The sequence below is a fragment of the Ziziphus jujuba genome, chromosome 5, assembly GCF_031755915.1.
Source record: "Ziziphus jujuba cultivar Dongzao chromosome 5, ASM3175591v1".
NCBI lineage: Eukaryota > Viridiplantae > Streptophyta > Magnoliopsida > Rosales > Rhamnaceae > Ziziphus > Ziziphus jujuba.
In genome coordinates, this window is record NC_083383.1 from 29850895 (window position 1) to 29866983 (window position 16089).

At 34.2% G+C, this 16089-nt stretch overlaps 3 protein-coding genes across 3 annotated transcripts; 1 reads left to right on the top strand and 2 right to left on the bottom strand.

Annotated features, from left to right (window-relative positions):
• Window positions 1–4696: 4696 nt before the first annotated feature.
• Window positions 4697–6164, top strand: LOC107421682 (protein MITOFERRINLIKE 1, chloroplastic). Its single transcript, XM_016030964.4, has one exon. It carries the CDS (start codon window positions 4802–4804, stop codon window positions 5969–5971), a length of 1170 nt encoding a protein of 389 aa, XP_015886450.1. The 5' UTR covers window positions 4697–4801; the 3' UTR covers window positions 5972–6164.
• Window positions 6165–8097: 1933 nt separating this feature from the next.
• On the bottom strand, window positions 8098–15878 carry LOC125422969 (L-type lectin-domain containing receptor kinase S.6). Its single transcript, XM_016030970.4, has 2 exons — window positions 11343–15878; window positions 8098–11194 (listed from the first exon to the last, which is right to left on the bottom strand). The coding sequence occupies exon 2, from the start codon at window positions 10435–10437 to the stop codon at window positions 8329–8331; it is 2109 nt and encodes a 702-aa protein (XP_015886456.3). The 5' UTR covers window positions 10438–11194; window positions 11343–15878; the 3' UTR covers window positions 8098–8328.
• Window positions 11398–14234, bottom strand: LOC107421681 (disease resistance protein RPM1-like). Its single transcript, XM_060817328.1, has 4 exons — window positions 13122–14234; window positions 12757–12864; window positions 12407–12576; window positions 11398–12319 (listed from the first exon to the last, which is right to left on the bottom strand). The coding sequence occupies exons 1-4, from the start codon at window positions 14232–14234 to the stop codon at window positions 11398–11400; spliced, it is 2313 nt and encodes a 770-aa protein (XP_060673311.1).
• Window positions 15879–16089: the final 211 nt, after the last annotated feature.

Genomic DNA, 16089 nt, shown 5'->3' on the forward strand with positions numbered 1-16089 from the left:
TTAGGTATAATGAACATTATAATACAACAAAGGCAAGTGAAAGCCAATATTAACCGATAAAGTAGCACCTAATGAGTCGGTATCCATAATTTGATAAATATATCTGGTAACTTTAATATTATTGCATCTTTAAAAGGGATTTAGTATCTTTAAATTAAGATGTATGATTAGTTTTTAGTTTAATCTTTTATTTTTCATAATTGATTGTGTGTAATTTGCTAGTATTAAATAGTGATAGTTATAATTTGTTATACATTTTAGACAATTATAAACATGAAGTAAAGAAAAAGAAACAAAAATAAAAACCAACGATACATAATTGAAGTTGTGTTCAATTTGTGATTTGTGTAATTTTTTTTTTTTAATTCTCCCTAAATTTTATAGTTAGTACATATATGATATATCTAATAAATTCTATCTATCATTAATACAAACTTGAGGTGAGCATATTACACGCATTAAATAGAAAAAAAAATATAGAATGAAAACTAAAAAGTAGCCATATTGTCCAACAACACCTAAGTAAAACATTCTGTATAAAAATTAATTATCTAACAAAATCAACAATAAATGATGATCTAGTGAGCTAATTAATTAGCTTATTTTATGTTTAGTTACATACAGGATTAACAAATTATAGATAGTAATATTAATTTATAATATTTTCTCTTTTTATTTTTTAATAAAAATTAAGTATATAACAAAATCAACAATAACCGATGATCTAGTGAGCTAATTAGCTTATTTTATGTTTGGTTATATACCGGTAGGATTAACAAATTATAGATGGTAATATTAATTTATAATATTTTTTTTATTTTTATTTTTTAGTATTAACTAATAAGAAAAATTTAACTCTTTAATATAGCTAATTAAATTATCATAGGATTTGTAAACAAACATAATTTTTTTTTTAAAATAAAAAAATTTAATAAAAACTAACCATATTGTCAAACAACATCTAAAAAACATATTATGTACAAAAATTAATTATCTAACAAAATCAACAATAAATGATGATCTAGTGAGCTAATTAACTTATTTTATGTTTATTTACGTAGAAGTAGGATTAATAAATTATAGATGGTAATATTAATTTACAATATTTTTATTTTGGTTTTTTAATATTAAAAACCTAATAAGAAAAATTTAACTATTTAATAATAGCTAATTAAATTATCATAGGATTTGTTAAGCAACATAATGTTTTTAAAAAAATAAAAATTTTATACAATTTCTTTTTTTACCTTCATTTACAATTGTACCGCACCATTACCATATACCATAAAATAAGTCAAGTAACCTATTAAATTATAACTATGTCTACGACAATATTATATTAAAAATAAACTCACAAAATTATTATTGTTGATTTTTTAAAATCATACCATGCAAAAGTGGACCCCTTTTATATGATATATACGGGCCAGGCATCAATCTTGGTTGCCATTTATGAAAGGCACTAGCACTATAATGTAATGTAAGGCTACCAATTTATCATATATCTAAAAAGTGTTGGCTAAGAATATAAAACATAAAGCATAAAAAAAAATAAATAAATAAAGAGAAACACACATTATTATGACAAAATGAGCAGACAAGTCCTCGTGCACACAATTGTTTTTTTTCTCTTTTTTTCAGCAAAAAAAAAAAAAAATGTTTTTTCTCTTTTCCTTTTCCTTTTCACCTTTTCTTTTGCAGTTCTCTCCTTTAAGCTGAAAGCAGTACCATAATTTACAAGTTTTGTAACAATGAAAGGTTCTTCACAATTCCTGTTACTACTTTATATATATTGTTAGCCATAGATCTACATGTTCGTCAGATTTAAAATGCAGAGGAAAACCAACAAGGTCTTAATATGGTTGACTTTTGAGATTAATACGTCGTTATATAATTCTAGATTTTTACACATTATTGTTTAGTCTTTTAACTTGTACATCCTTTTTATTCTTATACAAAGAAAATTGCAAAATATGCGATTGCCATAAACCACAAAAAAAAAAAAAGCATAAAAAGTAAAATGTTAGAGATATTAAATTGTTTATCGAGTTTATTTGTCAAATTACATGACAAATGATTGTGAAATATTTATTTGGCTTTTACTTGATTTTACTTCTTCATTTAAATATTCATTTATCTGTATTTAATTTATATGAATTTTTTAATTATTTATTTATGATTACTTATTTGATAAAGTTTGGACCTTAACTACTTCTGAAAAAATTCTTTCAAGACCAACTAAATGACAATGATCATTTATCATAACTCCTAAATTTTGGGTTTGATAAAGTGTAAAACTAAAAAAATTCAAAACCCCTTTATAAGTTTAATTAAGACATAGATTGTAAAAACTATTCAAAACTCAAAATGTTAGTCAATCCGATGCTTATTTATTTTATTTTATTTTATTTTTTTCCTTTTCCCTACATGGTTATTTGTATATATTGTATATGTGTGAATGAAGTTAAATATAGGAAGAAAATTAGAAAATGTTATGGATGAATCAAAATCCAAGTGGATGAAGATCGGAGGGTCCCAAGTTTGGTGTGTCTGCATCATTCCTGACAAGGGCTTTCCTCTTTTTGTTTGGGTATTGGTATGTTAGTGGAATGTCATTTTCATTCAGTTTAAAGGAACATGGGGTTAGCGGTACCAGTTGCTGTCTTTGAGCTAACTTGAAGATTTTGGTCATCATCAATTTAATAAAGAAATGGTTATGATTATTTTCTTTGCACCATGCATATATATATATATATATATATGTTTCTCCTTCTTGATTTTTGCTGGTGTATATGTAATTTAAAGGAAATGATTGTTTAAAACGAGAAGTATCATTGTGTGGGATGTGAAGGCTGCATGCAATACCCCCCCCCTTTTTTTTTTTTTGGTATATGTAATAAAGGTACTAATATATGCAGGATAAATGATTAATCTTACTAAAATCATTATCTAATTAATTTGAAAGTCAAATTTTGGAAAAAAAAATGCAAATTTTCTTTCTATATAAAAAAGGAAGAAGCAAATATAATATGTTTTACACGTAGATATATTTTGTTAGAATATATTTGTTTATGTTTTTGAAGGTTTTCCTCGATTAGGTTTCCTTTAGTAAAGTAAAAGGAATGGTATTTGTTTTGCCTAGCTACCAACTGAAGTAGGCATAACTAATTCTAGATTAAACAAAAAGACACAACTAATTATCAACAATTTTTTTTTTTTTTTGGATGATAGATTGATCAATGTCAATATGAAATTTACCTTCATCCATGGAGGTTCTTATACATTAATCCGCAAACCCTTCTTTCATTTAGGTTGATAATTTCATTCCATTTAACATATAACACATTAAAGTTGCAATATATATATATATATATATATATATACACATACGTAAAACCATTGAAGTTGCAAATAACACAATGATCAAAGAAAAAGAGGGTATGTGGATCTAAAGAAGCTACTCATTTATGGCATCATTAAGCCAGACTATATATTTGTCGTTCATGTGTTCAGCTTAATTAATAGGCACACTGAAAATATAGTCTGGCTTAATTATATATGGTTAATAATCCATTTTATTTTTAATTTTTGGCAAAATAAATTATCCAACATAATTATAATAATAATGTGAATTTATAGTCCACATTAAAATTTAAATTAAGGTGACGATCATTACAACATTTTGTTCCAAGTATATTCCGTTGTTCTTTGGTTTTACTAAACTGTAACATCAATTACAAACCCCATAATTATAAGGAAAAAGCCAAAAAACAAGAGCACAGGAAAACGAAAGAGGAAGAGGAAGTGAGAATGAAAATGCAATGAGTTTTGCGTATGAACTAAGAAAAAGAAAGGCTTTGGATTCCCAATTCCCAGGAAGAGAAAAAGAAAAGGACCACAAAAACAGCTGCAAAGAGTAATAGAATAGAGCAGCCTTAACAGTTTAGCAGAACAAAATGTGTACTTTGGTTGTGAGTAAGTGAGAGATAAATAATGGAGTAAAAGATAAAAAGAGTACCAGACCCCCTACTATACCTTCTACAATTTGGGAATCAATAGGTCTTTTTTTTTTTTTTTAATATAATTTTTAACGGGACAAACTTTAATAGGAATGAAGAGGACTGAGAACCCGTGAACCATTTTAATTCTTCATGTTATTTATTAAAACTCATTGTTTCTCGTTTTAGGAATTTAAAACCTTCTCTTTTTGTTTTTTATATTCTCATCTTTGTTTTCCTTTTTTTATTCCAATCTACTATTTGTTTTTTCTATCTTATTTTATATTTATTCGTTTCTTGTCCATACCTTAAACCTTGTGCTATAATATAACACTCTCTTAGAAAAAAAGAATATATATATATATATATATATGTATAATATAACACTTTTTTTTTTGTTGAAAATATATAATATGACACTTGAAATATGCGAATTACCATATTGAGACATACTTTTCTCTCACTAAAACGTTCTGAAAATAGTAACATATAATATATTATTCACAACGATAAAATCATAGTGAATTCTCTCTTCATTTATTTGGACAATAAGAAAATTTTACTTGAGGCCGAGATTTGAACACGTTATCCATGGACTCTCCAACAGATAGCCCAAAAAAGAATTGGGACAAGTCTAGGACAAAAGGCCCAATTTGTGTCTTCGCGCTTCATACAGTTCATAGGACTTTGCTGTATCTTCGTCATTTTGAGTGAAGCTCAGTGTGAGCTAAGCTGAGCGGAGCAGAGAGAGAGAGAGAGAGAGAGCGAGAGAGAGAGAGAGAGAGAGCTCGAAGAACTCATCCATGGAGACCAGAATCTCTGCCTCTCTCGGCCTCCCTTCCCCAAACCCAAACCACCATTCAAATTCCCTCCATTTTACAAACCTCTTCACCCACTTCACCAATCCCCAAACCACCCAAAATGCGCAGAACTCCATTTCTCTCCTCCCCTTTGCCTCGGCCTCAGCCTCAGCCTCAGCCTCCACGACTCCCAAGTCCCCGAATTGGCTCAAACCCACGTCACGAGACAGCCCCAAAGTCAAATCTCTCCTCAAGAACCTAACCGTCTTCGAGCGGGCGCTCATCGGCGCCGGTGGAGGAGGAATCGCCGGAGCTTTCACCTACGTCTGTCTGCACCCGCTCGACACCATCAAAACCAAGATGCAGACCAAAGGAGCCTCCGAGATTTACCGGAACGCTTTCGACGCCGTGGTCAAGACCTTCCAGACCAAAGGGATCCTAGGGTTTTACAGCGGCGTATCGGCGGTGATCGTCGGCTCCACCGCTTCTTCCGCCGTGTATTTTGGTACCTGCGAGTTCGGCAAATCGATCCTATCTAAATTCCCGAATTACCCATCTGTCCTCATACCTCCGACCGCCGGAGCGATGGGGAATATAATCTCGTCGGCGATAATGGTCCCGAAGGAATTGATCACCCAGAGAATGCAAGCTGGTGCGAAAGGAAGATCTTGGCAGGTCTTGCTGAGCATTTTGCAGAAAGATGGAGTTCTGGGTCTCTACGCGGGCTACTCGGCGACACTGCTGAGGAATTTGCCTGCTGGGGTTTTGAGCTATTCCTCGTTTGAGTATCTGAAAGCTGCCGTGTTGAGCAGCACGAAGCGGAGCAATCTGGAGCCAATTCAGAGCGTGTTCTGTGGGGCTTTGGCGGGTGCAATTTCGGCTTCCATTACGACGCCGCTTGATGTTGTGAAGACGAGGTTGATGACTCAGGCTCATGTGGAAGCCGTTAGTAGAGTCTCTGCTGCTATGTACAGTGGGGTTTCGACTACTGTGAAGCAGATTTTGAAAGAAGAAGGGTGGGTTGGGTTCACACGTGGAATGGGTCCTAGAGTTCTTCACAGTGCTTGTTTTTCTGCTCTGGGTTACTTTGCATTTGAGACCGCTAGGCTTGCGATATTGAATCAGTACATCAAGCACAAGGAATTGCAAGAACTCTCTTTTGTTGCTTCATGATCGGTGTATTATCTTCTTTGGTGAATTTTTCTATTCCTTTTGATTACTTCGAGTCACATTTTTGCTTCCCTTTAGAATCAGATTCTGCTCTGTTTTGTTTATGCATTTGTATACGTACGCATATATTTAACATAATTCTCTTCATAATGGCTATGTAATTTGTTTCTTGATAATATAAAATAATAGTTTGAGACCTCGGCTTCTAAATGCCTGTGTTGATGAGTGTTTCGCTTTGTTATGTTCTCCATGTTTTGTCTTGATCTTGATAGCCATTATTGGAACTGGTCTGTGCACAAGGAAATAGTATCTAGTCTGGTAGATATAATTTACTGGTTTGCTCATTCTTGTATAATGATTGCCTTGTGTCTCAGACAAGAACGTTATGAACTTTGCTATTTATTAGCTGCTTGATATACGTGAGCGAGTCTACAATTAGCTATATAATTTTTAATCAACATGTTAATTTGAGGTTGCAAATGGTCGCTACTAGGATTGTGATAGGTATGCTCAATTTTATAGCTGGTATGGATAATTTTCCGTATGGAGATATTATACACTTTTAGAGAACAGATTATAGTAGCTTGGGAAATTATGTCATACCAAAGATTCCCTGAACTTTGCTGGAAGACAATCGGTAAATATGACTTTTAGCTGGTTTTGTTTCGTTGTCAGTGGAATTGTTTCTTTTAACTATATTAACTAGAATTGTTTCTTTTCCAAATATTTTTGTGAATGTGTTTACTGAAATGATTGACAAGTGAAAGTGAGAAGCTGTATCAGTTCCTTTTGTTTGTATCTGAGGAAGTATTTACCGTTGGAAAATAATAAGTTTGTAGGAGTTGAATAGTTCCTTGAAATGGAGTTGGATCATGAAATATTTGGCGGCACATGCACTTGTAGGAGATCTTCATTCTAGCAACTAGCATCTGATGGCTTTTATACTTTCAGCCCTTATGAAAACTCATTATCTTGTCGAGAGAATTGCTTAGAGCTTACTGGCTGCCCTTTAAAGCAAGAAAATAAACCCTTTTTGTTATTTTTTGGGGTAAGGGATTCAATAGGAATTAATTTGTTTAGACCATCCGAAGCAAGAGGTTCAACTAATTAGTAATCCTAGTCTCCTTCTAGCATTCATTCTGAGATGCTTGTTCAGGTTATATTGCGAGGTGTGTCCAGAACATGATCCTAGTAAAAATGAAAATTTAATAATTGAGGATGTCTATTTATTTGACTACTTGATGCTCATTATTCATATGGGTTTAATGGAAAGTGAAATTTGAGTTTTTTGATTATCGCATAGTTTTCTTTTATCATAGTAAGTCTTTGGTACGATTTCTCGGAATTGCAGTGGCAGCATTTTCCTCCTTAATGATAGAAACAGTTTGAAGTACTATTCGCAATCCTTATCGGACTTGAAAGGGCAAAACTGTTATGCTATGGTGCATTTCCTAGTTGGTACTCTATCCTTTGTTTTTCCATTCCTTACTTTTCTGAGCAGAAATCAGTGAAGCTCTCTAAGGAGTGAGTAATAGATTTATTTTCAAAGATGGAGGAAAGACAAAAAAGAACAAAGTTGATGAAAATGTACCAAAAAAATTACAAAGTTAATGAAAAGAAAGCCGAAATAGCGAGAATTATTGTTAACAAACCAAATACAAATACAAGTAAACTAAATACAATCTTGCTTCGGAGAATGTAACACATAATGATATGTACAATGATTATAATATATTTATATATGTATATATATACGTGTATATATATATGTATATATATATAATGATACATACAATAACCTTACATAATTTTGTCTAACAAATAAACACAATACAATATTAAAAAGCCATCTTTCATATATTTAAGAATGCACTTGGCAGCTAAAACCGATAAAGTGCAAGTTACCAAACAATCATACCCTTTTACATGTTATTATATTCAACGCAATAAGGCATTCATTTTCTCCAATCATTTGGGATAGGAAGGAATTTTGTTTCTTCCATCATTTGGAGAAGGAAAAAAAGTCCGAAGAGGTTGGAAGTTTTCATATAGAAAAAGAACTTCTGGCTATAACCGTTGCATCACGTTCAGATTGTACTGCGCAATTTTATTTCGTAAGACGTGTATAATGACCAAGATGAACAATAACCTCTTTTTACATTTCATTTGTATACAAGGCCCCGAAGACATTATGATAGTTCTTCTGATGCTGGCCTTAAAAATCATCTTAGTTCCTACTACCAGAAATATACAAAGAAACTAACAATGTTTTTTTTTTTTTTTTTTTTCGGGGGTTAAACTAATGATTTTTAATCTTCAACAAAAACCGTACACTTTATATTTGAAACTCAAGTGGAGTGTTATGTCTCATTCTTGCTAAAATGGCTCTTAGGAGTCATATATGGAGGATCATCATTACTTGAACGAGCTCCTCCAATATTCAGTATTTCTTCGGTATCATTAGGCAAAACAGGTCGGAGACTAACCCTCGGTTTCCTCGCTGGCAACACTGGTAGTGGTGCTTCCCCTCTGAGAATCCTAGCTGCTTCTTTCACTGTTGGCCTCTTGGCATGGTTTGGATGCACACAGGCAAGTCCCACCATTAGCATCCTTTCCATATCCCCACCATCATACTTCTCATCCAACCTCAAATCAGCAGCTTCAATGAGTTTGCCCTTTTCCCACAGGTTCCAAGCCCAATCAACGATCACTGTTCCATCATCATCAACCGGTCTCCGTCCAGCTGCAACCTCTAGAACCACCACACCAAAGCTATACACATCGGTTTTCACAGTTGGGACACCAGAGTAGACATACTCAGGAGCAAGATATCCCATTGTTCCTGCTGGGATTGTGGCTTCTCTCGTGAGGGAACTATGTTCATATACTTCTGCAAGACCGAAATCCCCAAGTTTGGCATTGAATTCCCCATCAAGCATAATGTTGCAGGTCTTGACATCTCTGTGAATGATTTGCCTCTCACACTCCTCATGAAGATATGCCAAAGCAGAAGCAACCCCAAGAACTATGTGCAGTCTCTGCTTCCATGAAAGAACAATCGCAGTGTTGGATTTCTTGTGGATTATCTTGTCAAGGCTTCCATTGGGAAGGTACTCATAGACAAGGACTAGCTCATTTCCCTCACAGCACCATCCTTGAAGCTGGACCAGGTTTTTGTGCCTCAAGCAACCCACCATTGTTGCAAACTCAGTACTGAAAGGATTTCTCAAACAATCAAAAGCATTACCTCTTTCAAACCTTTTCACAGCCACTTCTCCTCCAACTGGAAGGGATCCTTTATAGACCACTGCAGAAGCTCCTTGTCCAACGATCCTGTTTCGATTAAACCCCATTGTAGCCGATCTAATATCAGCAAGTGACAATCTTGTTGGCACCCTATTTGTCTGATCTCTAGAAGCAATGGCTTCTCTGCTTCTTCCTTCAAGAACCCTTTTCTTTTTTATCAAAATGAAGCCAATCACAACAAGAATAGCAACAATGGAGAAAACAAATGCAGCTAAACCACCCAATCCAAGAGCAATCTCACTCACCCTCGTTTTGCTTTTGTGAGAAAGATCAACTGCTGGGTGTCTTTTAACGTTTGAATCTTCTGAAAAACATAGCAAACAATCTCCTTCTTCAACAGTATCAATGGGAATAACAGAAGGTGTAAAACCAAAAGTTTTGAACCTCCATTTGTCAACGACGTGGATTGCAGAGCCTTGGCCATTAGAACCAGAGAATCCAACATACATGAACTCCTTGAATTCTTTTGAGAGGTCAATCTGGGCAACAAGAAAAGGAGTCGGAGGCCTAATAGGAGAGAAACCAACCCACACCCTGATCATTTTCATGGCGTCTCTGTACTCAATCCAAGCAGTAATCTTCCTCCCACTTTTCAAATCTATTCTTCTCGAAACCGCATCAATGGAAGCAAGAGAAACGACAGTGTTGACATCGATTCCGATGTGGTTTCCATTGATGTCTCCAAGCGAAGGGTCAAAACTGGTATCGAATTCCACCGCAAAGAACGAAGCTTGAGATGTTAAACCCGGTTCAGGAAGACCCATATACCCTTTTGAAAAGCTGAAAGATTGGGCATTTGGGGTTATCAGAAAAGCAAAGCCATCTCCGGAAGAGCACGGTGATGGTGAAGGGGTTATCGAGAAGGAGAAGCGGGAAGAGAAAGAAGCGGTCGTGTTGGTTATAGAATCAAGAAATCGAATTGGGTATGTGTAGAAAGCTCTTCCAACCCCAGAAGAAGAAGAAGAAGAAGAAGAAGAAGAAGAAGAAGAAGAAGAACAGGAGCGGAGTTCTTGAGTGAGACTAATGGCGTTGTTTCTGAAGTAAGCGTCACCGAAGAGGGTGACATTGCTTGCGGGAAAGAAAGCCAGAGAGTTCGAGAGAAAGTTGAAGTGGAAGAAGAAAATGAGAATGACCAAGAAGATTGAGGAATAAGATGAATGCATTATAGATGGTTTTACGTGGAGATGATGGGTTTTTCTTACATACAACGGAGGAACTTTTTCTGGCTCGGAACAATTAAAAGAAATTTCTGAAACTCCCCTGTTTGAGTGTTCAAATCAATGGGTGATCCAATCTTGCTCGGAGCTCCATCAGATTCAGAGGGAATGATTCAGGGGGGAAAGAAACCCATTTCAACTGTCAACTGTCAAGGGATACGATTTTGGCTGTCTATTTGTCTAAGGCACAGTGACGGAGGACCCCCTCTACGATTCGTCTTTCGTTTCTTTATTTGCTTCTGTTCTGTTTCTTTTCTTGAGGTTCAGAATAGTGGCAGCATGTGTTTGTTTACCATATCACGGACAATATGTTTTATTTTTATGAGAAGATAGGGAACTGAAATCAATACAAGCCAACAATCAGGAATTCTGTATTTCAAAGTATAGTCTTCCAAGAAGACCAGCAGAAAATATATACCATTATTACAATAGCTCATCAAAACTTCTCACTACACAGCTCAAATGGGTAGAAAGATTTAAATTATTTCCTTCTCTTTCCAGTTTTGTGAATTTCAAAAAAGCCAAAAAAAATAAAAAAAAAAAGGAAAAAAAAAAATGCAAGAAGCGCTAAAGAGAGGTCATCTAAATACAACGCTATAACAGATTCTCGTTCTCTCTCCAAAACGGTATCATCTTGTTCATGATGTAACATAACTTATGTTTGCCGAATCTGATCCACTGAGATCATCATGGTCAAAAATCACTGCATCCATAGAATAAATTATATTAATTCTATGTTGGTGAACCAATTATTTGTGTGTATATATATATATATATGTAGCATATGGTAAGTTGGTAATCGGCAAACAATATGAACGAACTTAAACCATGACTTTAGAATGAATGTGTACCTGTCATTTCATACTGCACAAATCCAATGCTCTATAACCATAAGCATCACCATCTTCATCCTTGCAAACGTTGCAACAATTCTGAATCACCAAGTTTGTAACTCTCATAATTTCTAGCTACAACATTATAGCAGAAAATAACACATGCTACATGCTCAACTTTCCAGTAATCTCTGCCTCCATCTGGTTGCAATCCGAGTACAAATTCTTTAGGCATGTCGTAAGCTTTAAGAAACTCTAGTTTCTCTAGGTGTTTGATATCCGATAGAACCTCCTTCATTAGCGGATGAGGTCCGAGGAAAAGATTTTCAAGAACAGGCAATGCTCCTTTATCTATTTTCAAAACCTTTAATCCATCCAACTTTTCTAAAGCAAGGTGCTTGAGTTTTCGAAAACTTCCCTCTTGAAAATGTAATTCCTCTCCTTCATATGCTCGGTGCATATCTAGAAATTCTAGATTAGGCAAGTGTTCTAGTAGTTTTAATGGATCATTAGTTAGCCTCGAGTGATACAAGTTAAGTATGTGAAGATTTTGAACCTTCTTGATCCATTTTGGCAATTTTTGTAATTTTCCAATTAAGTAAAGTTGAGTCAGGAAACAAGGAGGAGATGAAATGTGTTGAACATCTAAGATTTCCTCTTCGTTGATAGAATGAAAGCTTAATAAATTAAGATGGTTCATCTTCTCAATGGAGGAACATAGAGTCTTTCCTGTTTCTGCACTTAATTCTGAAATACCCAATGCCTTCAATTTCTTCAATTTCTCAAGCTCTTTAATGGCACCAATCCCGCTTTGATAGGCATCCACGACTAGAAGTGTTTGTAATTCTTCCAAACATCCAAATCCTTTATGTATCTTCACTCCCTGCAATGCCTTCGAAATTTCAGCGAGCTTCAAATCATGACAGAAGGCCAAAATGTGTTGTAAGTTCCAAAGCTTGTTGATCTCAATTGGCAAATCTAATATACAAGTTTCTCTGATGTCCAGGATCTACAAATTGTATAGCTTGCCGATGGATTTTGGTAGCATCTTGATCTGTTTATTATTCCTCAACGATAAGTACTTCAAGTGAAGTAACTTTCCCATTTCTTCTGGGAGATGACAAAGAGGAGCATTAGAAACATCTAAAACTTTCAAAAGCTTGAATTTCTTAATCAAATCAACATTAATGACTTCTAATTTATCAATGTTGAAAAGAAAAACAGATCGAACTCCTCGAAGGTCTTCTACATTCTGCAGAACAGTTTTTGTAGTGTGATAGATTGATAGACGACGATATTTCTCTCTGGACCTCGAGTTGTGTTCATGGTGACCTAGACTTTTACAAAAGCCAAACTCATTGACCCTTGGTACGATTATTTCATGCATCAGATCATGTACTCGACATGATTTAGTTGATACATAAAAGTTTACCCATGTCTGAACTAAGTTCCTGTTTATGAGCTCGTTTAAGTATTCTTCTGCAACTTGGACCAACGTTTGTCTCTTTGTTTCAGTACAAAACCTTAAGCAATCCACAATCTGCATAATGTGAAATACTCAATGGCATAATCTTCAGGAAGTATACCAAACTATAACAGGCAGGGTTTGAGGTGGTATGGGAGGTCATCATAACTGAGAGATAAAATTTCTGGGATACCCGAAAGGTGCGGATTAGTTTCAAACTCAGATTCACGATTGTCGTGCAGTTTTTGCCATTCATATACAACCTTCTCTTTGGTTGAAAGTCAAGCACCAACGGTGGTGATAACAAGTGGTAGGCCTTGGCATTTTTTAACGATTTTAAGAGACAACTCCTCTAATTCTCTAGGACAACGTGTCTCAAACTCAAAACGAAATGCCTTTTTGCAGAAAAATTCCCACGACAATTCTTGAGATAGAGGCTGTATCTTTAGGACAAAATCACATGGTGCTTCCTTATAAGAAGAAGCAACTTCATCGTTTCTTGTTGTGATAACGATCCTACTCCCTTCGTCATTGTTCGGAAATGCAAGTTTCATAACTTTCCAAAAATTGATATACCAGATATCATAAAAAACAATCACATATCTCTTGGTTTCTAAAGATTGTCTAAGAATACTAATCAACTTTGGCAATGTATCCATGTCACCTGCAATGGACTCTGTTATTGCTGCAGGGTAGATTTGCATTGCAATACTCTTTAGTATCTTCTCTATGTTGTATGATTGTGAAACGCTAATCCAAGCATGGAAATTAAATCTTGCTTTAACTTCTTTGTTGTCATAGACCTTTTTAGCAAGAGTGGTCTTTCCTACTCCTCCTTGTCCTATTAGCGAAATTACAATGCGCGTAGATTCTCCTCTGACCAGCTTCCTCACCAGAACATCTCGTTTGATATCGATGCCAACGAGTTCATTTTCCTCAACAAATAAGGCAGCCAGTCGAGGGTCATGATGTTGTTCAACATTTTTCATCCCTCTACTAATAACTCGTTGCTGATCAAAGGGTCTCAAACCATATGTTTCACCTCTATCCTTGAGTTCGCGTAAAGATGTTTGGATATTTTGAATCTGATATGTTATGCTGTAGCTCAGATTCAAGGCCTTGATTTGATGAGAAATTTTTCGGAGGAAACTGAGGAATATTCCATGTCTATGGTAATGGTGTTTTGTGGCATGAAGAAGGTATTCATCCATGACATCTTCTACCTCATAGGCTTCTTCCCTTAGCTGTTTCAACCAGGCTTTCAACCTCTCGCGCATTCTTTCTTTTTCCCACCTCGTATCTGCATCTTTGGAGAGACTATAGATAAGCTCCAATTCATTTTTTAGATTTTTAACTGTTTTGTGAGCTCCCTTGAAAAGTTTTGCTTCTTCTATTAGCAGTTGAACCAACTTGCCAATAACAGAAGTTAGTACGATCTCTGTCATTTCTCCTTAGCTTCTAAAAAATCAAGTAAAGTTAAGTAATGGAAAACCTCCTGCTAATTTGAAATAGAGGTTCAGATGCTTAGCTTACGAGCACTTAAACAAGTGAGAATCAATTGATATTAATAAGGATAATATATAAGTCATTGTAGGAAAAATGGTGAACTATATTATACATATATATAAAAGAAAATTACAGCAACATGGAGTAAAGGACCAAAAAGAAAGCAAATGGAACAATGTTGAAGGGTCACTTAGTTCCTTTGAATGTGCAATTTAGTAAATAAATACAAAGGAGTGAAGTTACAATCTACTCATGCCCGTTTAAGATTAATATAAAATCATACTTCAAAGCAGCAGAAACAGATTATGACATGTAAAAAAGATGGAATAATGTTAATGACAATGATTCCCTTTCATTATTATTATTTTTATTATTGTTAATTTGTTATTTCATTAGTTTCCTTAAATTCACAAATTCCCTCTTTCTCTTTTATGTCAACTCTTATCCTTTTTGACACCACAAAACCATGAGAGCCTATCTTCTACCATCCCTAATATGAAACATGGATTGTTCCAGCCACTAAACCCATAACATATAAGCTTATTTTCTTTAATTTCTCTGTATTCCCACTACAACTAATATGCTCCCTAGCCACATTCCAGCAACAAAATTTAAATTTTTCACTAGAGTTATTCTACTGCCACAAATTTTAATTTGTCACTAAACGGTTTAGTGAAAAATAAAATTTTATCACTCACCTTGTTAAAACGTAGTCTGGTGACAAATCAGCCATGTCACTAAGTTATGGATGAGTGACAATATGTAGCTTTGTCATTGAAGCTAACAGTCAAAGTTTTTTCCCGATTCATTTTTTAATATTTTATTTATCACATACATTAAAATATAAAAAAGCTAAAACCGTTAGTCGTAAAATATTTTTAACTTTTTAAGGAACTAAATATTGAAAAACATTTAAGGTTTTTAGAAATTCATTTCCAAGTGATCTTTATTCTGCAACTTTAATAAAATTTAAAGACAATAAATTAGTACATCGTCATAATTTTTTTTTTAACAAGATCATCATAAACCTTTTTTTGTTTTTGTTTTGGGTAATATAAGATCGCAATATAGAATAAAAAAAAAAAAAATCATAATAAAACTGCTTACTACCCAAAAAGCGCATGTGAAAACGTAGAAAAGAGAGAGAGCCCACACGGATCATTTCCAAAGTTCACATAATGACCGCACGTGTGCATAAGCCCACACGTAATAATTAGGAAAAAGTAAAGGGGGGAAAAAAAAAAAGAAGAAGAAGAAGAAGAAGAAGAAAATAAAAAAAATAATAATAATAGGAAAAATGTAAATAAATAGATCCATTTAATGGAAGAAGAAAATTTAAAAAAATATAATCGGAAACGAATAAAAATAGAGAGAAGAAAAAAACTCTAAACAAGTTTGAGGAAGATATTTTGGATATTGAAATAATCAAAATGATTAACTACTCCTGATTAACAGCTCTTATTCATAGTAAATATATGCATAAGATGTTCTAAAATCTAAACTTAAATGGAGAAAATTTGAACATGTGAAAGATGACTATTGCTTAATTTTTCCTAAAGAAAGCACACTTCCCAGCACTTGAGAACTGCCACTATTTTATGAAAATCCCTAAACATAGTACGGAAAACATAACGAAACTTAAACGAAATATATATATATATATATATATATATATATATGTATATATATTTACAGAGAGTGTGGAAACCTGTAAGACTAGAGAGGAGTTCAAGCAGCAGCAGAATGAATAAAGAAGACAATGTCCTGTGTAGAGTTCAAGTAACTAACTGATAT